At 45.8% G+C, this 27,577-nt stretch overlaps 1 protein-coding gene across 3 annotated transcripts in view; it reads right to left on the reverse strand.

Moving 5' to 3' along the window:
* Positions 1-6,501: 6,501 nt before the first annotated feature.
* Positions 6,502-27,577, reverse strand: part of ABCF1 (ATP binding cassette subfamily F member 1) — a 53,361-nt gene continuing 32,285 nt past the window's right edge. For all 3 annotated transcript variants that reach the window (XM_081971577.1, XM_081971575.1, XM_081971576.1), the window contains exons 15-28: positions 26,726-26,811; positions 24,433-24,572; positions 23,074-23,222; positions 21,155-21,238; positions 19,365-19,489; positions 17,177-17,289; positions 15,882-16,053; positions 14,114-14,188; positions 12,902-12,972; positions 12,632-12,664; positions 10,567-10,735; positions 9,651-9,715; positions 9,036-9,108; positions 6,502-7,035 (exon numbers count right to left, since the gene is read on the reverse strand). In XM_081971577.1, the coding sequence (XP_081827703.1) occupies positions 6,869-7,035; positions 9,036-9,108; positions 9,651-9,715; positions 10,567-10,735; positions 12,632-12,664; positions 12,902-12,972; positions 14,114-14,188; positions 15,882-16,053; positions 17,177-17,289; positions 19,365-19,489; positions 21,155-21,238; positions 23,074-23,222; positions 24,433-24,572; positions 26,726-26,811 (1,522 nt within the window). In that variant the 3' untranslated portion in view covers positions 6,502-6,868. The remainder of the gene's footprint in view (positions 7,036-9,035; positions 9,109-9,650; positions 9,716-10,566; positions 10,736-12,631; positions 12,665-12,901; positions 12,973-14,113; positions 14,189-15,881; positions 16,054-17,176; positions 17,290-19,364; positions 19,490-21,154; positions 21,239-23,073; positions 23,223-24,432; positions 24,573-26,725; positions 26,812-27,577) is intronic.

Below are 27,577 nucleotides of genomic sequence, written 5' to 3' on the forward strand. Positions count from 1 at the left end.
CAGGTGGGTGGAGATTTGATCCTCGTGATACAACAGCCAATTGGAGGCTCAAACGCTGTACAGGATCGCCTTAGGATAGTTCACACCACAAAAACAGGGAGGCTAAATATTCTCTTAGAATCTGCAAGGAGCAGTATTGTGTCCATTGATAAGAGATAACCAAGAAAATATACCTGGAATAGGAGGTGTCCTTCTCATGGTTAATATCCTGATTAATCTTTGGGCATAATTTTGTTTCCTTCCATAGAGGTATCACTCGTGTGAGAAATAAAAGTGGGATCAAGAATAGGTTCATATAAAATATCTGGGTCAGCAGTTGTTAAGATGACACCAAGCTGGTTTGCTTTTGCCCAAAGTCCATTTATAGACTTCTCTACGAGGAAAGCCATTATATTTGCCTTAAAACTACATAACACCCCCACCCCAGTCACTAACAGTGAGATGGGTGACATATAAAAACGAATAAATAATCTACAGGGAACAAACAGGTAGCTACTTCCATAAAGCATGCTATTATTACCTGTCGCTCAATTCTTCCCCCTGCAGTAAACATACCGTTTCCTTACTACTGGTAGAATTCCTTATAACGGCAGGGATTCTACATATATTTAGTCATGGTTTGCTGCAGATGGTAGGGTAGTGTCTTAGCATGCTGTGGAAATTCTCAAGCATCCTTGGGATTTGATCTAGAGATGACCGTCTGCAGCTTTATTGAAACCTTTATGGAACTAAAATAATACTTAGGTGAAGCTCATCTGTATGTCTGCAAGAAAATTAATCCAGGGTTGATACATTTTTCTCTCTCTCTTATGTTTTGATACAAATGGTCAAAAGCTAGAAATTCATCACAGAATTAGGTAAACAGGAAATAAAGGGCCACATGTTACTTTCAGTCAAGGGGGAAGGAAATGTAAGATCTCGATTCTCTGAGAGAGTCAGTTTCAATAATAAATCACCTGACTGCAAAGGCTAAAATGTAAATAACAAGACTGAGGTAAAAACATGGTGTATGCTTACTCCTTTTTGCACTACGTGTTCTGGGTAATGGTGTGGATTTTTAGAAAAGTATTTATTTTTTTAAGTACAGCAATAGAACGGAGTTCACCTTGATACAATAGCCTCCAATCAAATCTGTTATGTATGTAGGCACATGCTGAAGGAACATTCTTAGTACATAACTGGTATTGATCAAAATCCTGTTGCTCCAGGGGTGAGCAAGCCAACAAATTACTGTGTAATATCAGAAGGCTAAATCCACCCAATTTGCTAATTACTACATATTAATCTGTCAACAAAGAAATCAATCTTTATCCTGCAGCAAAGGAGGAGATTTTAAATAACCTGGGAAAATGTTGATGATACAAAAACCTGGATATCTGTTTAATTTTACTTTGTGTTATGTATTATATATTGCTTACTTGTAATTCAAATGGTAACAATGTTAGTATCTGTATAACATTGGAGGATGGATTCAGTATGTACAATTTAATAAAGAGAAAATGGAGGAAAAGGGCTTGGACCTTGACATTTCAAAGACCTCTTGCTGTAAATATTTTTCTCTCCTAGAACTACCTAAAAACATCCATTCTCTTGATCCACATACATTTCATCTATGTTGTTGTTAGTTGAGAAGTCGTGTCCAACCCATCATGACCCCACGGACAACGTTCCTCCAGGCCTTCCTTTCCTCTACCATCCTCTGGAGTCCATTTAAGCTCACGCCTACTGCTTCAGTGACTCCATCCAGCCACCTCATTCTCTGTCGTCCCCTTCTTCTTTTGTCCTCAGTCGTTCCCAGTGTTAGGCTCTTCTCCAGTGAGTCCCTCCTTCTCATTAGGTGGACAAAGTATTTGAGTTTCATCTTCAGGATCTGGCCTTCTAAAGAGCAGTCACGGTTGATCTCTAGGACTGACCGGTTTGATCCAAGGGATTCGCAGGAGTCTTCTCCAGCACCATAGTTCGAAGGCCTCAATACTTTGGCGCTCTGTCTTTCTTATGGTCCAACTCACAACCATACATTGCAACTGGGAAAACCATAGCCTTGACTATACGCACTTTTGTTGGCAGGGTGATGTCTCTGCTTTTTAGTATGCTGTCTAGTTTTGCCATAGCTTTCCTCCCCAGGATCAAGTGTCTTTTAATTTCTTGGCTGTAGTCTCCATCTGCAGTGCTCTTAGAGCCCAGGAAAATAAAATCTGTCACTACCTCCATTTCTCCCCCATCTATTTGCCAGCAATTGAGAGGGCCGGATGTCTTCTCAATTCTATGAATAGAGTGAATATCTATGAATAGAGTGAAAATACAGCCATGTATTTCCTTCACATCATTGGGGTTGGCAGGTCATCGCAATAGATTTTTATGTCATCAAAAACATCATTTTTGAAACCTATTTTCTTCGTGGAAAATACATTTGATACAAGCTCACTGCTATGTGAATCACAATAGGTGTTTTGTACAGGAGACTGCTTAAGAAATGCTTTGAATTTCCCTGGGATTTCTAACTCCTGTTTTTAAGATCAAATCAAATTGCAACTGAAAAAGAGTTTAAGAAACATTTCTGCCATGTGTAAAAGAAACCCAGCCACCCCAGGTTATTTCCTATTGCTATCTGGGAAGCAACATGAGGGTGACTGTGGGAAAACGGCCGTTGACTTACCTTAATGGTCCTTCTATGTGCGCTGCAGTCACTGTGGGCGGACAGAAGAAAAACCGCACGCAGACCATTAGTTTTCAGTGCAAATTTGGCACCAAAATGGCCACCGTGACTTACAGCGGCGGCGGGAAATTCAAATTGGCTAAGAAAATGGCCGCCAACAGCATGGAGAAGAACAGCCTCACAAGCAGCTAGCGACCGCAGCTGCAGCTCTGGCAGCGCGTGATGCCAAAGGTAAGGGCAGCGACTCCCGCTACCTGACGACGGGGCGTTCAGACTCCACGTGTCGCAAAAAGAAGAGACCAGGGGGATGGCGCGTAGCAGATGAAGTGGACAACGCGGGGTGACGAACCGACCCCCAACTGCGGCAAGGCAAACGAAGGTGGCAAACCGACCTTCCCAGTAAATAGCGCCATAGGCGGTAACGCCGTAAATAAAAATGTTCCCTGGCCCCAAAGGCTTTAGGAACGCCAACTAGTCAATTGCAACCATAAGCGAAAAGGCACAAACCCACATGCAGGAAAGGTTGACACTACTGTGAAAGAGGCTCAGAAGCTGTCACACAACGGAGTTCTGAGGGAATCCAAGCTGAATAATAATAATGATGATGATTACTTTTGTCTAATAACCTAGAGAAAAAGGTTTTTGCATCTCTTTAAGCTGGACTGAGTTAAAAAACTGAACTAGTCCAGTCAGAGGAGGCGTGGCCATCAATTTACATAACTCAGTCTCTACGCTAATGGACAAAGTTAACCCATGCTGGGATTCCGCAAGCAGCGCACAGGAGAACTGGGTAGTGTGGCCCTAATGGAGTATGACAAAAAAAAAAAAATCCCTATGAACTGCCTTGGGTCAAAGTAGGTTCCTACTTCGATTATGGCTATAGCAGCCCATTACATTTTCCATTCTTCACTGAGATTCCCTCCAGATGTTTGATTACTACCGCGTTTCCCTGAAAATAAGACAGGGTCTTATTTTCTTTTTATCCCCGAAATAAGCACTTGGCCTTATTTTCGGGGTGGTCTTATTGTTTTTGAGGTGCAGGGGGTGGTGAATGTGGTCACCTCATGGCTGCTGCTGTGTTGCAATATTTTGGGGGGAGGGCTTATTTTAGCGCATTCTCTCAAAAGCCCGATTGGGCTTATTATCTGGGGAGGTCTTATTTTCAGGCTGTGAGGGGAAACTTATAGGGGTTTGATTTACCCATGTTTAGTATAAGATTTTAAGATAATAATAGGCCTCTAATACAGCGCTATATTAAGAGAGTCAGCTAAAATGACCTTCTAATGATAATCAGACATTTGCAATCTGCTGTGCTAGCAACAACTTACAAGATGCATTTGCTAAGCAATGAATTTCAGAGGCTATTTCTAAGAAAGAAGGTGTAGACGCGACAAGAAATAAGGAATTACAAGTAGCAAATGGTAGGAGACTTACATGTACACATGAGTACATAATGTCTGGCATTCAGTATGAGGGTATAAGGAAGTAAATTGTAAAATGCAGACAAAGCATGTTTGGAAGAAATCATGGCCACTGATCATAGCTATTCCTCGCTGGATTGAGCTATCATCCCTGGACGTTATTGCAGTAAGATGTTGATGTAAGTAAAGACGGCGATCATGTTCTGCATTTTAAAGCAAGAATTGTTTTATTGTGTTACTGTTTCCAGTCTGTTTTAATTGGAATTCACTTTATGACAAGATTCTTTTTATGACAGGGGAAACAGGGTAATACTTATTTAACCCAAGGCAACTTAGCCAATAAGGAGGATGTCTATGGAGATTCTCAAGTCATCCAGGTCGTGGTTGTCCCAAAGATGCTTTTTCAAGAAGCAACTGGAGTTGCTGGTTTTTCTTTGAAGAGGTTTCGCTTCTCATCCAAGGAGCTTCTTCATCTCTGACTGCATGGTGGGAACGGAAGGATTCTGCCTCTTGAAAAAGCACGTTTGGGACCGATGGGAATTGTAAAACAGACCCAGAAGGGTGGATCTGCCTATCCATTGGAACTTAAGACTACTGTCAAGTTAGGAGTCCCTCATGATAAGGGGACAGTTGAAAAGATTGCTGGGATCCCCCTCCCCCATTGGTCTAGCTTCCATATAGTGGACTCATATAACCAAAAATCGTGGAGTTGGAAGGGACCACAAAGATCATTTAATCCAACCTTCTGCAATTCACAAGAAAGTGCATTAGATTCTTGAGAGGGGACTGTCTTATTTTCTTCAGAAGCTGCAGACATGGACAATCCACGATCTCTATAGGCAAATACATTTTCCCTGTCACAGTTTCTCCCAACTGTAGGGGGGGGGGAGCATCCCTCAAGGTGGAATACTGAATATTGGGAGCTTCGTTTGCTTTCTCCACAAATTCATTGTGGGCGACTAAAAACAATACGCACCAAAAAGTGCGGCTTGAAGAGATAGTCCTCCACTTACATCAGTTTGTTTACAACGGCACTCAAAAAGTGAATTATCTGAGCTTGTAGGTTGGTTTCTAAACGTTTTGTTACCAGGCTAGGTAACATCTTCAGCGGAGTTTGCCAACCACAGACAGCATTGACCTTTAATCAACTCATGCAATTCCCCTCTCCACTCACACACACCATTTCACTTCCCAACGACCCTGACCTGAGGTAATCTCTTTATTACAAGACCCACAGATGACTCAAAGCTGACTCATCACAAGACCTTGTTGTGGCCTGCCAGTGGCCAGCGGAGCTGGCAGCAGATTCGGACAGTGAGGAGGTTGGGGAGGAACATGGGCCAGTCCTGGAGTCTGGGGAAGGCTCTGATGAGGGCTCTCTGTCGGAGGCAGAGAGGATGGCCAGAACCGTATGCCAGTTATCAGCTGCCTTCAGAGTCAGACATCAGTGAGGCAGATGAACAGCTGGAGCCTGTTGCCAGTGTGCGCATGCGCAGAGTTGCCAGACGAAGAGAACAGCTAAAGAACAGGAGTTGACTTGGGATTAAGCCACAGGTGGATGATGGATGGCCCCTTCCAGAGGAAATAAAAGGGGAGCGAAAGGGAAGTGGAGTTTGCAGGAAACAATTAGTTCGCTTAACTGGTTCATGACTCTCTGAGACTCCTTGCCAAGTTTTGCAGGTATCAATCGGCCTGTCAGCTCTCCAAGCCAGATAAGGTCTGTGACTGTAAATCCTCCCTTGAAAGACTGTATGTGAATGAGCAGAATTGACAGTAAATTAATAAAAGGGTTTTTTGTCGGGACCAGGAGTCTGCTTCATTCTCTTGGGAAGCCTAGATCAGAACAGACCTGTCACAAGACCCTTACTTGACACCCCCCCCCCCACCTGAGCCCTTATAAACAGAGGAACACTGACACCGACATCCCCTCAACTCCGCTGAAGATGTTACCTAGCCTGGTAACAAAACGTTCAGAAACCAACCCACTAGCCCAGAGAACAAACCTTCCTCCTCATCCTACACCCGTGCTACAGATATTCGCCACTATAGCAAAAGCGACTTGTGACCATTTTTCACACTTATGACCGTTCGAGCATTCTCATGGTCAAAATTCAGACGCTTGGCAATTGATTCATATTTATGATGGCCGCTGTGTCCCGGGGTCATGTGATCACCTTGTGCAACCTTCTGACAAGCAAAGTCAATGGGGAAGCCAGATTCAACACAGCAACAACCGTGTTACTAACTTAACAATTGCAGTGATTCACTTAACAACCGTGGCAAGAAAGGCCATAAAATGGGAGCCAAACTCAATTAACTGCCTTGCTTAGCAACAAAAATGTTGGGCTCCATTGTGGTTGTAAGTCGAGGACCACCTGAATTGACCAAACTATAAAACAAATCAGGGAACTCCATGCAGAAGAGTGACGGCCACATTTTAATTTATTAAGTGTACATGTTGTGTTCCAACTATTCCTAAAAATAGTGGAAGGAAAGGAGAGAGATTTGTTAAGTGAGAGTGGTCTTCCAAGATGTCTGCTCGGGGTGGGGGGAGGCATGATGGGACACCCACCCAACCCATCACCTTCTGAGATGTTCACTTCCATACGGGTGGGAGAGGAAGGGAAGAAGAGTTTAAAGTATCATCAGTTTTTAATTCCTTGCGTACGTTCAGATCTGTCCCTCCGTGTCACATAAATAATAAAGCCCTGCTTTTTGAGAAGGCGGAGCTTCCACTGCAAAAATGGAAACCAGGCTGTGCATGTTCTGTTGACGCCCGCTTCTCACGGCCTCATTCTCTTGGTCGGTTGACCAGGACTTCACCCAAGGCTTCCAGCACTTCACGCTTGTAATCTTCAAAGTCGCCATCGATCTGATTGACTGTCTGGTCCTCCACCACCCACATATGGCAGTTGGTCTCCGTGATAAGCCGAGCATCATGGCTGACAATGATCACCGCTGGAAAAGACAGATGGGTTAAGTAAGATCTCCAAACCCCATTAAAAAAAGTTTCTTCTTTGGATGCACTCAAGAGCTGTCCAGAGATCGCCATTCGGGAGTCAACATGAGCCAACCATCTGCCAAGGGTTTACTAAAGCAGAGGCAGGCAAACTGGTGATTTTTCTCCCAAATAAGCTCCCCCAAGCTTATTTAACTGTTTAAAAAGCAATTATTTCTTAAGACATCAAATATCCTAGGTTGAGGGTGCAAAAAAAAATTCAGCCCATCAACATTTCTTCAGTGGCCACCAGAAAGAGCAAGCCTAAAAATCTGCTTATGTTTATTTTATTGTTTCCTTGGGGGAAAGAATGGTTAACATAAGTACTTGAGGAATCACCAAGAATCCTCAAAACCCCTCAAAATGTTAAGTCTTCACCATGTTTATTTTGGGGGTGCTGCCTTCCAGATCTAAAGCAAATCCCAGTATGGCTGGGCATTGCTGCTTCAATTGTGTTCATGTACAAATTATTCAGTTAATCAACACTGTATTAGTTCTGGCATTCATAGTTATGTGACACAATACAATACAATAGCAGAGTTGGAAGGGACCTTGGAGGTCTTCTAGTCCAACCCCCTGCCTAGGCAGGAAACACTACACCGCTTCAGACAAATGGTTATCCAACATCTTCTTAAAGACTTCCAGTGTTGGGGCATTCACAACTTCTGGAGGCAACTTCTGTTTCACTGATTAATAGTTCTAACTGTCAGGAAATTTCTCCTCAGTTCTAAGTTGCTTCTCTCCTTGATTAGTTTCCACCCATTGCTTCTTGTTCTACCCTCAGGTGCCTTGGAGAATAGTTTGACTCCCTCTTCTTTGTGGCAACCCCTGAGATATTGGAACAATGCTATCATGTCTCCCCTAGTCCTTCTTTCTCTCAAGCTAAACATACCCAGTTCCTGCAACTGTTCTTCATATGTTTTGGTCTCCAGTCCCTTAGTCATCTTTGTTGCTCTTCTCTGCACTCTTTCTAGAGTCTCCACAACTTTTCTACATCGTGGTAATGTAGAAAACTGAATGCAGTATTCCAAGTGTGGCCTTACTAAGGCATTATAAAGTGGTATTAACACTTCACGTGATCTAGAGTCTATCCCTCTGTTTATGCAGCCTAGAACTGTATTAGATTTTTTGGCAGCTGCTGCACATTGAAACCAGAAACTTATCATTCTTAGGTACTAAGATGGTGGCCTTCATTTTCAGTCTTTCCCATCCTGCCAAGTGATAGGACAGAGCAAAGTTGATTTACAATAACAAAGGCAAGATATGCGACAGGATAGGACCGTCATGGAGAACCTATGGCATGCATGCCACAGGTGGCATACAGAGCCCTGTCAGCGGACATGCGAGCCGTCGACCCAGCTCAGCTCCATGGCGCATGTGTGTGTGCCTCCCGCCAGCCAGCTGATTTTGGGATCTCTGCCAATCATACGTGGGGGGCGGGGGGGGGGCTGGACGCATGTGGGAGATGCGTGCACGTGAGATGGGTTGGATGCAAATGTACATGATCTCGTGCAAATGCGGGAGACATGTGTGCATGTGCGGGGGGTCGTGGAAGCATGTTCAGGGGCGAGCGTGGGAGTTTGTGGCGCGCTCCCCCGCAGCTCATTTTTGGGCCCAGGAGTCTGCAGGCCCAAAATGGGGTCGTGTGTGTGTGTGTGTGTGTCGCACACGCATGCAAGGGAGGGAACGCACGCATGCGCAGGGGGGCGGGGCACGCGGTGGGGAACACGTGCATTGCATTATGGGTGCGGGTGCTTGCGCTTTTGTCACACAACGATAAAAAGGTTAACCATCACTGGGATAGGAGAAACCCAATGTCACTTAAGGAATGCCTGGTCCCTACTTTCCGGTACCCCCTTTCAAATTTGTAAGGACAACATAGTGGTAAGAAGAGTGAGCAGAGGTGTATTTATCATGTATTATTACCACTGGAATTCAGAGCCAACAAGCTTTCGCTCACCTCCTTTATATTCGTTGATAGCATCTCCCAAGGCATCGATTGATTCAATATCCAAGTTATTCGTAGGTTCATCCTAGGGGAAAGGGAACGAAGAGACATTTAAGGACTCTTGGCTTCTCTTCAGCTTCCACAATGGGGTAAATGGTGCTGTAGCCTATGAAACATGCTGGTGCAGAAGGAGACAAGGCAACAATTTGGGTTTGTGGGGGGGAAAATACCACAGACTTCAATATAGATGACTAGCCGATAACCCGGTGTTGCCTGGGTATTTATTTATAGGGGGGAAATGCCCGGACCAAATGTAATTTCTAATGTTAGATTTTCCCTCTTACCAGAGGGAGACCCTTTGTGGAGTACTGTGGAGCCGTTACCATGGCCACTCCACTGCGCTGTACAGTAGACTCCATTTTACGGCAGTACAGTTTAAGAGACAACAGGCTGTATCTTAACAGAACACCACCACCCCGAAGGGTATTAGGGGTGTCTTACCCCCCACAATATTTTTCTCCAACTCTGTGTACCAAATTTGGTTGAAATTGCTTGAGATGTTCCAGGGTTATGCTGGAATACACACACCCACACACATTTTAATATATAGATTGTAGATAAACTCACCAGAATAAGGACGTCAGGTTCTCTACAAGCCAATTCAGCAAATACTACGCGAGCTTTTTGTCCCCCTGGTAATGGGGAAAAAAAACAAAGGAGAGAAAGGAGAAATTAGAAGATTAGCAAAAACATGCTTGCTTCCCCAAAACTGATGCAGATAGCATCTCGCCTTTCAGAATTTGAAAGGGCATCTGGAAGGATAAACAGAGCATGGGGATCAGAGCTTCTTAAGAACCCACCAAGTCCCCTTTGAAGACTGTCAGGCCTGCAGCCATCTTTTCTTTTGGATCTTTGGCCTGCCACATTTTCTATTCTTCTACTATGCATTTTCTATTGTGGGAAAATGGGAGGGGGGAATGATAGGGAGTCACATACTACGTAGCCATAACACAATTCTTTCTAGGAAGCCAAGGTCATCCTTTGTCTCTGCACTTCTGCACCTGACCGGAATTGGATGGGTGGAACTACCAGCAGGGCAGTGGAAGATTGGACCATGTGATGGACTTGTGGGTGTGGGGGCAAGATCTTGAACTTTCAACTAGGTGGGGAAAACCGGGAATCTTTCAGATTCGGGTTTTCCCAGTTGTGCCAACATGGCTCTCTTAATAAATTGGAACTTTGAGCAATACTTTGCCTTTAATTCTGATTTACTTTTGGATTCTACTTGGAACCCTGACATCAGTGTTGGCCTATCTTTCTACAGCCATACAGTCTTATGTCTTGCTCAAGACACAGGTGGACTGTTAATCACTAAAACTCCAACACTTAGTGCCCTCCCGGTGTGATGAGCTACAACTTTAATTATCCAACACATTTTGGAACACGCCAAGGTGGAGAAAGCTATGCTAGCAGCCCCTGTCCTTCTTTGTGAAGCCCTTGGCCCACCATCGCCTTCCCTTCTCCCAAGAAATGTGTCCCATACCAGACAGCTTGCAAATCTGGATGGTGTGGGCATGACTCTCAAGACCAAACCGCCCCAAACATTTACGGGCATCTTGATAAGGCAGGTTGAAATTGCGCTGAAGATATTCAGTGGCTGTTTCCTGCATGTTCAACTGATCGGCATATTGCTGGTTGAAGAAGCCAACTTTCTACCAGGAGAGAGAGAAAAAAAGAGAAAACTTGAGTGAAATCTCTCTCAAACGTCCACCGAAGCTTAACTGACATCATTCACACCTGCCACAGCTGGCATTGCAGGGTTGCCTTCTGTGATTCTGCTTCTGAAACCTACTCCATCTCTCTTTCAACCAATTCATTTTGGCCAAGGTTAAGGCTGGCGGAAGCCTTCCTAATTTCCTGGACTAGAACTTCCGTCAACCCTTGTCGCTGGCTCATGTTGGCTGGGATGACATGAAATGGAATCTAAACCATCAGGCAGGAAATAACCAGGTTGCCTAGTTCTAGTTTAACGCATGATGCTGTCCTGAAATCAGTCTCTAAATTTTTGTCATGATATTTTACTCTAAGTCTCAACTGCCAAGTTGAGCAAATGAAGAAGCAGGTGCATGCAGACATACCAGCATGTTTCCCCAAAAATAAGACCCTGTCTTATCTTTTTTTGCCACCAAAAAAGGCAACAAGTCTTATTTTTGGGAGGGGGGGGAAGCATGTCATCCACTGACTCACCACACCTGCGCATTCAACCCTGGTCTCTTTTTCGCTATCAGAGGCCTTCAAGAACTTCTTCGTCTGGCAAGGTCAGCAAGCCTTTCCTGAAGGCCTCCGTAGCTGATAACAGAGCTCCGGATCGATCCAGAGCTCTGTTATCGGCTACAGAGGCCCCCAGGAAGCTGCAGAAGAATTGGGCTGAGGTGTGAGAGGCCTGGCTGCAACTGCCCGTAGTAGGGCAGCTCCCCCCCTCCAAGCTTAATTTCTACCTGTTCACCCTGGAATGCATGAGGTCTTTAATTAGGGCTTATTTTGGGGGTAGAGCTTATATTGGGTGCATATGTAAAAATCAAGCTAGGTGTCAGGCCTGCAGTCAGATTGGATCATGTGATGGACTTGTGGGTGTGGGGCAGGGGTGGGTTCCTGCCAGTTCTAACCTCTTCTATAGAAGAGGTTCCACAAATCTACCATGCCGTTTAGAACCGGTTCCAGCTCCCTCCCCCCGCCCATCCGCACCACGCTTGCCCCGCCCGCCGCTCACTGATTGGCTGGCTCACCAATCGCCCTGCCCACCTCTAAGAGTCCTATCTAAACCTTAAAGTCTTAAAGCTGTCAAGTTTGAACACCCCTGGGGTTTTTTTTCTAAAGGGTTAGGGGTGCAAGGGTTTTGTAACTTGACAGCTTTAAGACTTGCTTGCTTCAAATGCCAGTTTCTGAGCCAACATTTTGGTTGCTAAGCAAGAGCGTTGTTAAGTGCGTTTCACCACATTTTACAAGTTGGCCACGCCCACCCAGTCGCATGACTGCCAAGCTATTCCCACCCGGTCATATGGCTGCCAAGCCACTCCCACCCAGTCACATGGCCGGCAAGCCACTCCCACAAAGCAGGCCACAGCTACAGAAGAGGTTCTCAAAAATTTTGAAACCCACCACTGGTGTGGGGGCAGGATCATGAACTTTCAACTGAGTGGAAAACCCAGGAAGCTTTCAGATTCGGATTTTCCACAGATTGTACCAACATGTCTCTCTTATTAAATTGGAACTTTGATGAAAGCTATGCCTTGGACTATGATTTAATTCTGGATGATATTTGGAACACTGACACTAGGACTTGCTTTCTGAGTAGGTCGCATTTTTGGAGAAACATGGTAATACAATGAAAGACCAAAAGGTGCATTGGATATCCTGCAAGCAAACTATCCCCTCTCGAAGCAGAGTACACCAACACAATGCTACAACTGCCATGTGTGCGCTGCTTCCTATGACCAAAGACTTCCTACCCTGGCTGAAAGCTCTGCTTTCCACTCCAATACAACTCCCACCCCCCATTGTACACTGCCTTCCCACCACATTCCAATTGAGATTTCAGTGATACTTACTAGCCTGTGGTTTTTCCTCATTTCTCCTCTGGTCTGAAAAGATGACAAGGAAAAGAAAACAGGAGGTTAGCATTGCGTTGGTTCTCTTCCCTTGCAATCCCATCAGATTAAAAGAGAAGTCATTTTTCACGGGCTCTTCCTAAAATCATCCCCCTAAAGTCACTTTCACTCATCTAGGACTCGGTCAAAAAGGGCCCCAAACAGAGAAAAGGAAATTCAGGAGGACAATCCACACCAAGAGAAGCCAAAGTTTGAACAGATGGTACTTACCGCTGTAAGCTTCCCGGTTAACAACAATAGGAGTGTACTTTTCCCCACCCCATTGGGTCCCACGATACAGACTGAGAGGCAGGAAAAAGGGGAAGAGAAGGGATTGTCATTAGTAACAAGATGGTGCCAGGCAGACAAAGTTTTTAAGAATCTGACTTTTTATTTCCTCCTGCCATCTTTCAATACAGGTAGTCCTCGAATTATGATCATTCGTTTAGCGGCCATTAGAAGTTACAGCTGCACTGAAAAAAGTGACATGGCCATTTTTCACACTTACGACCGTTGAAGCACCCCCGTGGTCGCGTGATCAAATTTCAGATGCTTGACCACTGTCTGATATTTAGAACAGAATAGAATAGAATAACAGAGTTGGAAGGGACCTTGGAGGTCTTCTAGTCCAACCCCCTGCTTAGGCAGGAAACCCTACACCACTTCAGACAAATGATTATCCAACATCTTCTTAAAAATTTCCAGTGTTGGAGGATTCACAACTTCTGGAGGCAAGCTGTTCCACTGATTAATTGTTCTGTCAGGAAATTTGTCCTCAGTTATAAGTTGCTTCTCTCCTTGGTTAGTTTCCACCCATTGCTTCTTGTTCTACCCTCAGGTGCCTTGGAGAATAGTTTGACTCCCTCTTCTTTGTGGCAACCCCTGAGATATTGGAACACTGCTATCATGTCTCCCCTAGTCCTTCTTTTCATTAAACTAGACATACCCAGTTCCTGCAACTGTTCTTCATGTTTTAGCCTCCAGTCCCCTAATCATCATGGCATTTACATCATGGCATTTACATCGTAGCATATTTATGATGGCTGAAGTGTCCCCAAGTCACCTGATCTCCCTTTGCGACCTTTCGACAAGCAAATTCAAAGGGGAAGCCAGATTCACTTAACAACTGGGTTACTAACTAAACAATTGCACTGATTCACTGTACAATTGTGGGAGGAAAGGTCATAAAATGGGACAAACTTGCTTAGCAACTGTCTTGTTCAGCAATGGAAATTTTGGGCTCACTTGTGGTGGCAAGTTGAGGACTAAATCAAAAGCAGGAGGTAGAAGTGACTTTTCCCAGCTGCAGCACTTTTAAATTGTTTAAAAGGAGAAACTCCTGGTGAGGAATTTTTTCTCAGAAACCAAGAAACACAAATGATAACCGTGTGCAGAAGTCTGTCAGCACGAAAACTTTACCCTCTCTCCTTCCCCATCACTTACTTCGCGATTCCATGTCAATTCCAAAGTCCAAATTTTTGAAAAGGGGCTTCTGTCCTTCGTAACTGAAGTCCACGGCTAAAAGAGAAGCAAAGAGATAAGGATCAAAAGGGGAAAAAAATGTTTTCTCAAGAACACACAAGTAAAGTTTAGATAGAACAACAACCAGTAATAGCCAGTCTGAAAAAAAAATCAGTTCTTAGCCCAGCTGGTTAAAATAGCAGAGCTTCGATTGAACAATTCGAATTTGAAATGACGTTGTTGGAATTTTTAGCTCACCCTTCCTCATCCCACTTTTGATCCTGAGTTTTGGACTGAGAGTCTCAAAGCAAAGGATTGCGATTTGCTTTGAACCGACCCACAGATTGTATCTGCCTTGGGAGCCCTATCCTTAGCACAGGGGTTGGCAACCTTAAAACAGTCAAAGAGCCACAAAGGTCCTAACCGAAAGCCCCCCTTTCAACTCTGGAGCCAACCGGAAGTCCGGTTCCCCCCACCATAGTCTCCCCCTAGCACGGTGTCCTTTTTCCTCTACCTGTCCTAACCAAAAGCCCTAACCCTATCAATTGTGAAGCCGATCGGCGACAGGGAGCTGCAGCAGAGGGATGAAAGAGCCACATGTGGCTCCGGAGCCGCAGGTTGCTGACCCCTGCCTTAGCAGATAATGAAATCTTAAAGAGATCAGTAACCTATGTTCTGAAAAGTGCTGCAAACCTGCCACACTCTTGAAGATGCTGCCAGCATTTTTTCCGTAAAAAATCTCCCTGGCATGCAGTGTGTATGAGTTGCAGCCATTTTGAAGGCAGCTTCTCCCTAGCTAAAAAGCATGATGGGAAGGCAACATAAAAAAAATCGTTAGGAATCCTAAATCAGGAGATTACACAAACTGCTATTCTATAGTGTCTGATCTCCCATCCCATTAATTCCTATACAACCGAAGTGATAATAGACTCCCATCCCCGAAAGGTACTCACAAACGGGTTCTGAAGTTCCGACACCCACCCTCTCCCCAATCACGTGACCACAGTTCAGTTGCTTGGCAACTGGCCTGCATTTACGGCTGTTTGCTGTGGCCAATAGTCACACGACTGCTATTTACAACACTTTTGCTGAAAACTGGTTTATACGTCAGGTTTTCGGCAAAACTCCATATCGTGCAATGAATTTGCTTAATGCAGCATCCGCTTAACGACTACCATAAAAAATGTTGGAAACATCACATGGGTGATCCACTTTACAACTGTCATGACTTGCGATGATAATAAGCAGGCTCCATTATGATCGTAAGTCGGGGACTAACTATATGCTCATCTTAGTGACAGAATCCTTGGTACATGCAGACACTCTCATTATCGCTCCAGTTTTCTAGAACTGGGGAAGCTAAGAGACAGCGTAAATTTCCCCAATTATTTCTCCACTCATTAGCAATCCATGGGCAAAATCCTATCCTGGCCATCTGGGATCAGCAAAAACTAAGGCAGGAACTTAAATCACATGGCCGCCGGGTATAAGGGCTCAACTTCCTCTCCTGAAGATGCTTCAGTCAGCCTTGGTCGGAGCAAAGGACACTGGGAATTGTAGTTTAGCAACAGCCAGAAATTAAACTTCTCTCTCTCTCTCCTCAAATGCTTGAAGGAGGAGGAAACAGAGTTCAGAACAATTGATAAGAGATGCCCCCCCCCCCAAAAAACAACTCACTCTTCTTCAGGCTCCTAATCCTTCCCCTGCACCCCTTCCTTTACAATTTGCCCTGCAAAAGGAGAAGCCCTACCGTGAAGGCCCAGAATGGGTGGGGCAAGAGGCGGTGGGTTAGGAAAGGTGAATTTCACGGTGTATTCCTTGGGCCGTTTCAGGAGCTCGGGGGCCTCATTGGATTCCTCATCCGGGTTCTTCTTACGACATTTCTGCTGCTTCCGCGTCAGGGCCTCCTTGGTCTGTTTTTCCTGGACCAAGCAAGACAGGTTACAAGGGGAACAGGCTGTCCTTTTCTTTGGGGGCACGGAGGGGAGACGGAAGGGCGACAGGAACATGTTTTTCAAAAACTAGAATTTTTTGTTTTTAAGTGCATAAGACCGTGGCAGGGATTGACGGCACCAAACGGGCAGGACTCAGACAGATTTCTGACAGAGTGGGAATTAGCTCTTCTCATGGATGATCTCAGATCACTATCCAACAGGCAGAAACCTGGATGGCTTACAGCAGGGGTGTCAAACTTGATTTTATTGAGAGCCGCATCAGGGTTGTGTTTGATCTCAGGTGGCCGGGGTAGAAGTGGGCATGGCTAGCTTGATGTCACTCGTGTTGGGGGCACCTATGGTGGCCCGAGCGCTCTGCCAGAAAAAAACGGGTTCCTGAGCTCCCTTTTCGGCTGTGATGGCCTCCTGCAACCCTCTGCCAGCAAAAACGGAGTTTGGGGAGGGGGAGTCACATGCGGCCCTCCCGAGCTCTGTTTTTGCTGGCCGAAGCACCGTGGGCTTGTTCTTCACTGTTTCCTGAGCAGCCACGTGGGCCAGATATAAGCATCCTGTGGGCCAGATCAAAAGCATAGTCGTGGTTTCAGCGAGTGACAGCCTCCCCCTCACTTAATGACAGGGCTGCCAGTCTGAATTGTTGTCACTAAACGTGGACTACTTTTATTATGGTTTTGAGGAGGGATGGTATTCACTTACTTTCCCTACTGGTTCGCAAATGTGAGCGCACACGCATGCACGCTTCGCTCGCATGTGCCCCATCCACGCATGTGCTCGGGCTTCCGCGCATGCACTTTGGCTTGAAAACGTGTCTAAATACTGACGGCATAGAGCCAGGGCGGGTGGCCAGGCCCACCCGTGATTTCCATTACCAGTTCGAGTGAAGCGGTCCGAATCGGCTGAATACCACCTCTGGTTTTGATATTCAGGGAGGAAGCAAAGTTCTGCTGTGTTTAAGACTACAGATTTAATTCAGCATAACTGTCCTGCTTCCTCAAAAAAGTCACTTCAGCTAAGAGGAAGTCCAGAGAAAACAGTAATTGCACAACATTTCTCGGCCAGCAATCCCTCTACCTTGGCACAGCTAGACACTTACTGCCTGCTTTGTCGACTTTCCCCCGGCCTTCAGGTCTTTGAGCTTCTTCTCTTGCTTCTCATACTGTTTGAGCAGCTCTTTCTGTTTCTGTTGATACATCTTCTTGAAAGTCACTGCCAGGGAACGTGAGAAAATAACAATCTTGAGGTAAGCCTATTTCTCAATCCCCAGCCTGCTGCACAGCTTGGTATCACCGAACAAGGGAAGAGGCAGATGTCTCACAAATGAAGTGTCCGAGGTTATTGTTACAGGATCCAATCTGCGTCAGTCACTGGGACCAGAGGTTTAGTCTTCTAAGCTTTTGGTCTCGTGATGGAGCCCATCTTCAGGGCACTTCTCTCCAGCAGAGTGTTTGCTTTGGGGTGTTCTGTGCGTGGTATTTATATGGTGCCTGTTGTCCCGAAGGTTTTTTTTTTTCAGGAGGCAACTGGACCTTGTTTTTTCTTTTGAAGATGTTTCGCTTCTCATCCAAGAAGCTTCTTCAGCTCTGACAGGATAGTGGAGAATAATTCCTTGCAGACAGCTGGCAATTTGCTGGACGCAGATAAACCTCCAAGTGCTTCAGCAACCCTCTAAAAGGATGCAACTTACCAGCTGTCTGCAAGGAATATAACTCCTTCTATTCCCCGCTATCCTGTCGGAGCTGAAGAAGCTTCTTGGATGAGAAGCGAAACGTCTTCAAAAGAAAAAAACAAGTCCAGTTGCCTCCTGAAAAAAAGCACCTTTGGTACAACCATGACCTGGATGACTGAGAATCTCTCTACAGACTATGGTGCCTGTTGTATGTGGCTTTTAACATGTTGATTGAGGTGTTGATGGCTGGCTAATGTTGTTGGCTGTTGTTTCCTTGTTCTGCCAAGTCCTCTCCGCCTAAGCGCTTGACAAGTTGGTGGTAAATCAGCACTCCCGTTGACACTCTGCTATAAAGAAATTCCGAGGATGAGCTCCCGCACGAGTCTGAAAGCTTGGAAGACTAAATCTCTGACCCCGGTGACTGACCCAGATTGGATCCTCCAGGCAGATTTCTACTTGTTAATTGACGATGGCCCCGACTCAGCAGTAAAACAAGTAAAGCTGCCATGAAAGGATTTTAAAAAAAGAGCCATCCACCAAAATCAAGGAGAAAAGACAAATGCTTAAAATAAAAGAACAGGATGAAGGCAAACCTATTCAGTGAGCTCCTGGCTACTTCAGATCTCCTTCTGTGCAAGATCCAGGCATTTAAAGATCTGAGGGGCCCTTGGTGCTCTCTGAGCTTGCTTGTTTTCTGGCAGACATTTCATTACTAGCACGGATGATGTTAGCTAGTTTCGGTAATGAAACGTCTGCAAGAAAACAAGCAAGCCCAGGGAGCACCAAGGATCCCTTACCTCAACCCTGAGCTACAAATATTCGCCTTTATTAAACATCCGAAGATGCCAATGGCTATATCGGATTATGTCAGATTATCTTAAAAGCAGCCTCTCACTCCAAAGGTGAGTAAAACACCCAGCAATTCAGCAGGTTTGACATTTAATTAAAAGTGGATGGGCCATTTTAAAATAAATAATTCTTGGGTTCAAATTCTAGAAATCTTTATTTGAAGTCACGAAGCCTGAATGTTGGATTTTAAAATCATTTCTTTAAAATTGATTTCAAAAACAGACATTCCAACTCTGTGGCTTGGAATACAGATTTTTCACATTACGAATCCAAGAATTATATATTTTACATGTTTTGCCAGCTGGGCTCCCTTGTTCTTGCCACTTCATTTATCTACCATACTTTTTGGAGTATAAGACGCACCTTTTTCCCCCTCTAAAAGAGCGTGGAAATATTGGTGCGTCTTATGCAATGAATAGAGGCATTTTTGGCCTCCTGATGCTCTGACCCTTGCACCCCATTTTTACAAAAATGGAGGTGTTTTTGCCTTCCCCCAGCCCCCAGAAGCACTCTACAGGCTTTAGCAGGGCTAGGGGAAGGCAAAAACGCCTCCGTTTTTGCCTTCCCCCAGCCCTGTTGAAGCCTGCAGAATGCTCCTGGGCGGTGCGGAGGACAGAAACTTTTTTTTCTTATTTACCACATCGAAATCTTGGTGCGTCTTATACACCAGTGTGTCTTATAGTCCAAAAAATATTGTATTTGTTTTTATTTAGATTTATATGGATATTCATCTCACGAAGCTCCTGCTACCCTTATCACCACTCACTGTAGTTTCCCCGGTAGTAGAAAAGCTTCTGCATGTCCAAATGGATGATATCTGTACACACATCATCCAAGAATCCCTGGTCGTGGGAAACAATGAGCAGGGTTTTCTTCCACGTCTGGAGATAGCTGGAAGAAGAACAGAAGGGGATTAAAATAACAGCCACAACAACTGATTCGGCCTCTCCTGTTTCAGCAACCACACTGATGGTCAAGTGAAATGGTCACTATCTGAACACTTGCCTAAGAGATGTAAAGATCACTGATTGCTGGTATCTCATTTAGACAAAAGTTCTCTTACAGTGTCTTGTGCCTAGCCATTTTTTCCCCTCTTTTTTGACACCTCGTAGGGTGGAGAGATTGCATATTCAAGCCACATCTCTTCATGAGCTGCTTTTTTCCATGGTGCAGTGTGGCCTTAAAAAGGGCTAAGAGTAAATTAAATTAAATTACCTCAGCCCTGTGAGCTTAATTCATTAGAATTACCTCAGTTACTGCCTGAAATTGGCCGGACTTTAATCAGTTTCACACTGAAGACTTTTGTTGTCAGGTTCAACATTGGTTGAAGAATGGTTTTTTAAAAAAATTATGATTTATTACTGTTGCATTTGTGAAGGTCACTGAGATAGTCGCTAAACAAAGAGTGGGCTGCACTACATTGGGATTGACTTCAGTAACTCTTCACTCCTCTCAGCCCAAGTTATGTGTATGTGACTGAGAATGTAAATATGAGAACGATGCAGCTAGCGTGAAAGAAAAGAGCCCTGAATAATTAAAGGATACATTTCATTATTTCTGTTTCATTCAGCTAAATTATTAGCATCTGTATACATGGCACAATTTTCAAATATATACGTTTGTTTTTAAATACTACTATCATATTGCGCTGATAGCTGCCCTGAGTCGGTTGACGAGTGGAAATGCAGGTTAGAAAATGCTAATAAAATTGACCCCACCCACCACCCCATTTTGGGCCTAGTAGGCCTCCCTGCAGCCTCTGGGAGCAAAAATGGGCAATGTGTGTGCTGCCCGCACACACACACACACACACACACAAACACCGTTTTGGGCCTAGTAGGCCTCCCTGCAGCCTCTGGGAGCAAAAATGGGCAATGTGTGTGCTGCACGCACACGCACACACACCGTTTTGGGCCTAGTAGGCCACCCTGCAGCCTTCTGGGAGCAAAAATGGGCAGTGTGTGTGCTGCACGCACACACACACACACACACACCGTTTTGGGCCTAGTAGGCCTCCCTGCAGCCTCTGGGAGCAAAAATGGGCAATGTGTGTGCTGCACGCACACGCACACACACCGTTTTGGGCCTAGTAGGCCACCCTGCAGCCTTCTGGGAGCAAAAATGGGCAGTGTGTGTGCTGCACGCACAGACACACACACACACACCGTTTTGGGCCTAGTAGGCCTCCCTGCAGCCTCTGGGAGCAAAAATGGGCAATGTGTGTGCTGCACGCACACGCACACACACCGTTTTGGGCCTTGTAGGCCTCCCTGCAGCCTTCTGGGAGCAAAAATGGGCAGTGTGTGTGCTGCACACACACACACGCACCGTTTTGGGCCTAGTAGGCCTCCCTGCAGCCTTCTGGGAGCAAAAATGGGCAGTGTGTGTGCTGAAGTTTTGTTTACAGACCATTTCATGTGGCCCAGACATACTATGTCCTTCTGCGATTTTGCCAAGGTATTTATCTGCTCCATAACAATGGCCCGTTGCTTGAAGGAGACTTAAAGCCAAAGCAACAGACTTTCCCTTCCCCAGGATGCTTAGCTGATGACTCACTTATTAAGCCAGATGACTGCATTGAGGTCCAAGTGATTGGTGGGCTCATCAAGCATCAGCAATGTGGGCTCCATGAACAGGGCTCTGAAAAACAAATTAAATGATCAGGTCGGAAGTCCCATTTTACGAGTCCGTCATATCTTTGAATGGCCAGTAAGCGATCTGCTGTAATTTGAGGACTACTTGTGAGATTCGAGGAAGGAGACAGAAGAAGCAGTGAAGAAACAGAGCACAAAGGGTGTTGATGTCTTACTGAGCAGCAGAAGCAACATAGAAGAAATGCTACAGAATCGTAAGGCCAGCAACCAGCAAAAAAGAAATCCATTTAGGGAGAAGCAGGGATGGGGGTGAACAAAGTATTAGAGGCAAGATGGAAAGCAATAGCCCTTAGACTTATATACCGCTTCACATTGCTTTACAGCCTTTCTCTAAGCAGTTTACAGAGCCAGCCTATTGCACACACACACCCCTCAAACAATCGGGGCCCTCATTTTACCCACCTCTGAAGAATGGAAGGCTGAGTCAACCTTGAGTCTGCTGAGACTCGAACTGCCGAACTGCTGCCAGTCAGCAGAGGTAGCCTGCAATACTGCATTCTAACCACTGCACCACCACGGAAAGATTAGTTTATCCAATGCATGCTCAGTTGCAATCAAAAAGGGGGAAATTAATGGCAATCCATTTCAGCTATGGCACTTTTTAAATTACTATTGTGAATTAACAAAGCTTTCTTAAGGGGAGTCTGAACATTCGAGCCACTCAGGGCAATCTAGCTAAAGCAATTATTCCCAAATGGCTACCTATTAACAACCATCACGCACTTGCTGACAAAGTTATATTAGGGCCTTTTCTCTCTCCTTTCTCTCTCGCCAAAAAAAAGATAAATTTGGAAGCTATGGATTGAATACGGAAGCCACAAAATGGCATCTTCTTTTGTTTTGGATTTGGTTGCCATGTGTAAACCAACCATTGTAAACCACGACAATATCTCTCCCATTAGTTTCAAAAAGACCAACAGGGGTTTGGAAGATGCTTTTTATCAAGCCCCTTCTTATAGAGTGGCGGTGGCGCAGTGGTTAGAGTGCAGTACTTCAGGCTGATTACTGGCTGCCTGCAGCTTGGCAGTTCGAATCTCACCAGGCTCAAGGTTGACTCAGCCTTCCATCCTTCCGAGGTGGGGGAAAGGAGGACCCAGATTGTTGAGGGCCATAGGCTGACTCTGTAAACTGCTTAGAGAGGGCTGTAAAAGCACTATGAAGCGGTATATAAGTCTTAAGTGCTAAGTCCAAACATTGGTCTACCTAGCAGAAGGCTTCCCAAACTGGTCTTCCCCAGATGTGTTAAAATGCAGTGTTCATCACCTCCAGCCAGCCTGACCACCTGGAGGAAACCAGATTAGGATGGATAGACTAATATAAGGAAAGTGGTGAAACAAGTGGTGATCGGATTCCGAAAGATCTCCTGTATGGAGAATTAGTGCAGGGAAAGCACGCCAGAGGGAGAGCACAGCTGCGATATAAGGCTATCTGCAAGAGGGATCTAAATGTACATTAACAGCTGGGAAACCTTGACCTCTGATCGTTCAGCTTGGAGGCTAAAGACGCAGCACTGGCCTTCTCCAATTCGAAGGGACACTTGTTCGGCAGGCCGAGGCAAAGGAGCAGTCCTGGAACCAGCAAAATCTGGGGGCTGGGCAGGGGACAGAATGTATCTGCCCTCAGTGTAGAAGGGATTGCCACTCCCGAATTGGACTTTTTAGCCACACCAGATGCTGTGTTAGGACCTCTTTCCAGAGCACGGTACCAAAGTCTTTTGCCACTGAAGGATGCCAATGGTGAACCAAGTAAATTGCTTTGGAGTAGTTAGTTGCCACGTTTTTTTTCCATCCCTCTGGCTGATATTCATCTTTCAACAATTACCTGGCCAAGGAGACCCTCATGCGCCAACCTCCTGAGAATTTCTTGGTTTGCCTATTTTGCATCTCAGGATTGAAGCCCAACCCAGCCAGGATTCTCCGAGCTTTGGCTTCTGCTGATGCTGCTCCTGTAGCCCGCAATTCCTCATAGACCTGGCAGTGAAGAATAGGAAGGGCATATCAGAACATCTGTCAACCCTGAAGCGAACCTAGCTGAGGCCATTTTTGCAGCTTCATGGTTGCCACAAGGAAAAGGGAGGGGGAAAAATAGATAGCTCGGCTCTGCGGTCAAAGCAAAAACTTTTCCTGTGGGAACCAAGGTCATTCCAACAGGTGACTGAGAAGAGGAATGGAGTAACCAAGCAACCTGCCAGCAGCTCTATTGGACAATGTAACCTGGGGGAGAAGGGCAATTCTCACTTTTAATTAGGTGAAAACCGTGGGAACTTTCAGAGTTGGTTTTCACCGGTTGTGCCAATATGATGTATCCAATAAGCTTGTTCCTCGAGGAATCTACCTGCCTCGGAGTTCTACTTTCAATGGATGTATTATGTGGAACGCTGACAACATCAGGCCACTCCAGATGCTAGAGTTAAGATCAGGGTTAGGATAGGGTAGAGAAAGGTTCTTCAATTCTATTAGCATTTTCTATTCAATTCCCTGGTCCCAACACATCTGAGGCCACCTGGTTGGGAAAAGACTGGCTTACTTAGTCCGCATTCAGCATTCTTTTCCCTAGAGCAGTTCAACTGATGCCCACAGTATTATGAAAAAATAAACACCTAAAGGTGGCGAACATATCCAACACATCTTTCTCCTCCAATTTTTCCCACAATTGCAGTCGTCTGAGGTAAGTTTGGCTGAGAGAGATGGAGTGGCCCGAAGTCGCCACGGTTCTATGGGAATCTATTATCCACAGTGGGTGTTTTTTGCTGGAAACCAGAAGTGAAAGGTGGTTTCCAGCAAAAAATAAATAAATTATAAATTGGGGCCATGTGAGCACAGGGTGCTGCACATGGTCAAACATGTGGGCCAGTTGCTGAGCTGCTGGGTAGAGGAACTGCTAGAATGGGGGTATCAAACGGGTGGCCTGCGGGCCAGATGCGTCACACACAGGCCACACCCACCCTAGCTCTGTGAATGTGGAAAACATTGTGAAACGTCAGGCAACGGCAATGTGATGAAGCGGGTTTGACAGCCGTGTGCTAGAACTTCAAATCTGGGTCATAATCAGACCTGGGAGGCCCATCACTTCAAACAATTGCAGAGTGAATTAGTCGTAAGACGATGACTACCTGTCCATGAATCAGGGTCAACCCGTTCCCACAGCAAGTGTAGAAAGCCCCTCATGGCTCCTGAATACCTTTTCCAGGCGCTCTGCTGCTGCATCGTCCCCTTTCTCCAGCTGTGCCTGCAGACGCTTCTCTTCCTCCAACAGCTTCAGTCGCTTGGTGTCAGCCTTGAGCACCGCTTGGACTGCCGGAGTCTCATCCGCAATAACCTCTGGGAGGTACAAGCAGAGGAGGAGAAAATGGAAAGAAGATAATCTGGATAAACAGGATATCATTAAGTGTAATAGCATGATTTTGACGGAATGCTAAAAACTTTTCAAACAAAGGGGAAAATATCTTTGAATCCTTCCATACCAAATCCTGGTAATAAAGACAAATAATAGGCTTCCATATGCAGTGGGTTATTTATTTACGGGCTTTAATGTCATGGGAAACTGGGCAGCCAAGAGATCAGACAAACCATCAGAAAATCTGAGATTCCTGTCAGATTTAAACAAGGAATTACGGTGCTGTTTCACAAGTTCCAGAAAGTCACTGGTTTCCTGAATCACAAAGATCTGAAGCAGGGGTCTCCAAACCTGGCAACATTAAGACTTATGGACTTAGGCTCCCAGAATTCCTCAGCCAGCCAGGCTGGGAATTCTGAGAGTTGACGTCCGCAAGTGTTAAAGTTGCCAAGTTTGGAGACCCCTGGTCTAAAGTGAGAAACAAAAAGTCTTTCTGCCTAACATAAACAGACTGCAGCTATGATATAACCAGGAACGCTCCAACTGTATTAGATTTCAAACCCCATCAGCCCAGCAACTTAATTTTAATTCCTTCCCCCCCTCTCCTTAAAGAAAGAGACCAATGATTCCAAGAGTTGCCTGGCTGTTCTCCCCCCCCCCCCCCACCCGGGCTCAATCCCTCCAAGTCTGAATGGCTGTGGTTTCCGTCATCCCGATTTGTGCATCTTGTTCCATCTTTGATGATAGGGCTCGCAATCTGGGAGTCCTCCTGGACACACGGCTTAGTTTAGAAGAACACCTGACGGCCGTGACCAGGGGGGCCTTTTACCAGGTTCGCCTGGTACGCCAGTTGCGCCCCTTCCTGGATCGGGATGCTCTATGCCAGTGATGCCGAACCTATGGCACGCGTGCCACAGGTGGCACGTGGAGCCATTTGTCAGGGCACGCGAGGCGCTGCCCTGTCAGCTGGCCAGCGCGCATGCGTGCACTGGCAGCTGAGTTCACCTTTTTAAAAGCCATTTTTCGCCCTCCCCAGGCTCCAGAGGCTTTATAGGAGCCTGGGGAGGGCGAAAAGAGCCTCCACCGCCCTCCCAGAGGGCCTCCGGAGTCTTCAGGGACCGTCACTTCCGGGTTGCTCGGAGGATCCTTTTGAGCACTCCAAAGGCTTCAGGGAAGCCTCCGGACGGTCCCTGAAGCCTCCGGAGGCCCTCTGGGAGGGCGGGGGAGGCTCTTTTCGCCCTCCCCAGGCTCCTATAAAGCCTCTGGAGCCTGGGGAGGGCGAAAAAAGCATGTAAAAATGGGGGGGTGTCACGTGTTGTGCGCGCATGCGCACTGGGGGGTCACGTATTGTATTATGGGTGCGGCACACCCGCACACGACCCCCCTGCGCTTCCCCCACTTGTGGCACGCGAGCCAAAAAAGCTTCGCCATCGCTGCTCTATGCACAGTCACTCATGTCCTTGTCCTTTCTCACCTCGACTACTGCAACGCTCTCTACATGGGGCTGCCCTTGAAGAGCACCTAAAGGCTTCAGCTGGTCCAGAATGCGGCCACGTGGGTTATCATGGCAGTACCTAGGTGCTCCCATGTTACACCCCTTTTAGGCGGCCTGCACTGGTTGCCGATTGTTTTTCGGGTGCTATTCAAGGTACTATGACCTTTAAAGCACTCCATGGTTTAGGCCCAGGGTACCTGCGAGACCACCTACTGCCACCAGTAGCCTCCCACCGTCCAGTGTGATCCCACAGAGTTGGCCTCCTCAGGGTGCCGTCAGCCAGACAGTGTCGGCAGGTGACCCACAGGGGGAGAGCCTTCTTTGTGGGAGCGCCTTCCCTCTGGAATGAGCTGCCCCCGGAGCTTCGCATAATCCCTGACCTCCGGTCCTTCCGATGCGCCCTAAAAAGTTGGCTTTTCCAGCAAGCCGGCCTGGCCTGTTAATTTTATCTTTTTTTTTAAATATTATTGTTATATTAATTGGGTTTGGGGTTTTGGGGGGATACTTATCTAATTTCCTTTTAACTTTTGTGATATGTGTTTTTTAATGTTGTACGCCGCCCTGAGTCCTTTGGGAGAAGGGCGGCATATAAATCCAATAAATCCAAATCCAAATCCCACCCCCCAACTGTTGTTCCTTTACCTTGTTCACAGAGCAGCACATCAATGTTGGGAGGGATGCTCAAGGCCCGGTTAGCAATATGTTTCAGCAAAGTGGTTTTGCCCTTCCTGAAAAGAACAATAGAAATCAGATGAAAGAGAGTCACTGGAGTTGATCATCAAAGCCTCTCCCAAGTATTTTGGATTATGGAAGGTGCATGAAGAAAAATGCAATCTACCCACTTCCCCTTTCAGAGTGATTTTTCTAGCAAGATATTAGTATCGGACAAATTACAGTCAGAAGGCTCCCCCCCCCCCCAAATGTTGGAATAATTGAATAAAACAGCAATGATTCCAGAAGTAACACATCCTCATATATAATTTCTGAGGTATCTAATATTAAATGTTTTAGATGCCTGTTGAAGACCTCTCTTCTTATCTGCAAAAAAAATAATTGGAGGAATAGTTTGAAATTCTGCTTGTCAAATGTGTTATCTGAGGGATCGTCTCTTACCGGCCACATCCACCCAACAAACTAGACCAGGGAAGCAAGGAATGTTGTGAGTCCTACTTCCTAAGGAGGAACATCTGGTGGGACCCCATGCTTTCTCCATGGTGGCTCCCTCCCTCTGGAACATCATCCCTCCTTAAATTAGACTGGCCCTCACTCTGACACTCTTTCAAAATGCCCCCGAGATGTGGTTTTGCTAGCAGGCTCGAGAAATCCAGAATGGGATGGAGCCCATCAAATGGCTGATTTGATTGTGTGTTGTTGCTGAGGAGGATGGGGGGTTATTTCTTTTTTTAAAAATACACACACACTGTGTATTGTCGCTGCGAGCAAATAGGCAGCTATATAAATTTTATAAACAAACAAACAAACAGATAGAAATAT

The sequence above is a fragment of the Natrix helvetica genome (assembly GCF_964273705.1).
Source record: "Natrix helvetica genome assembly, chromosome: 1".
Lineage (NCBI taxonomy): Eukaryota > Metazoa > Chordata > Lepidosauria > Squamata > Natricidae > Natrix > Natrix helvetica.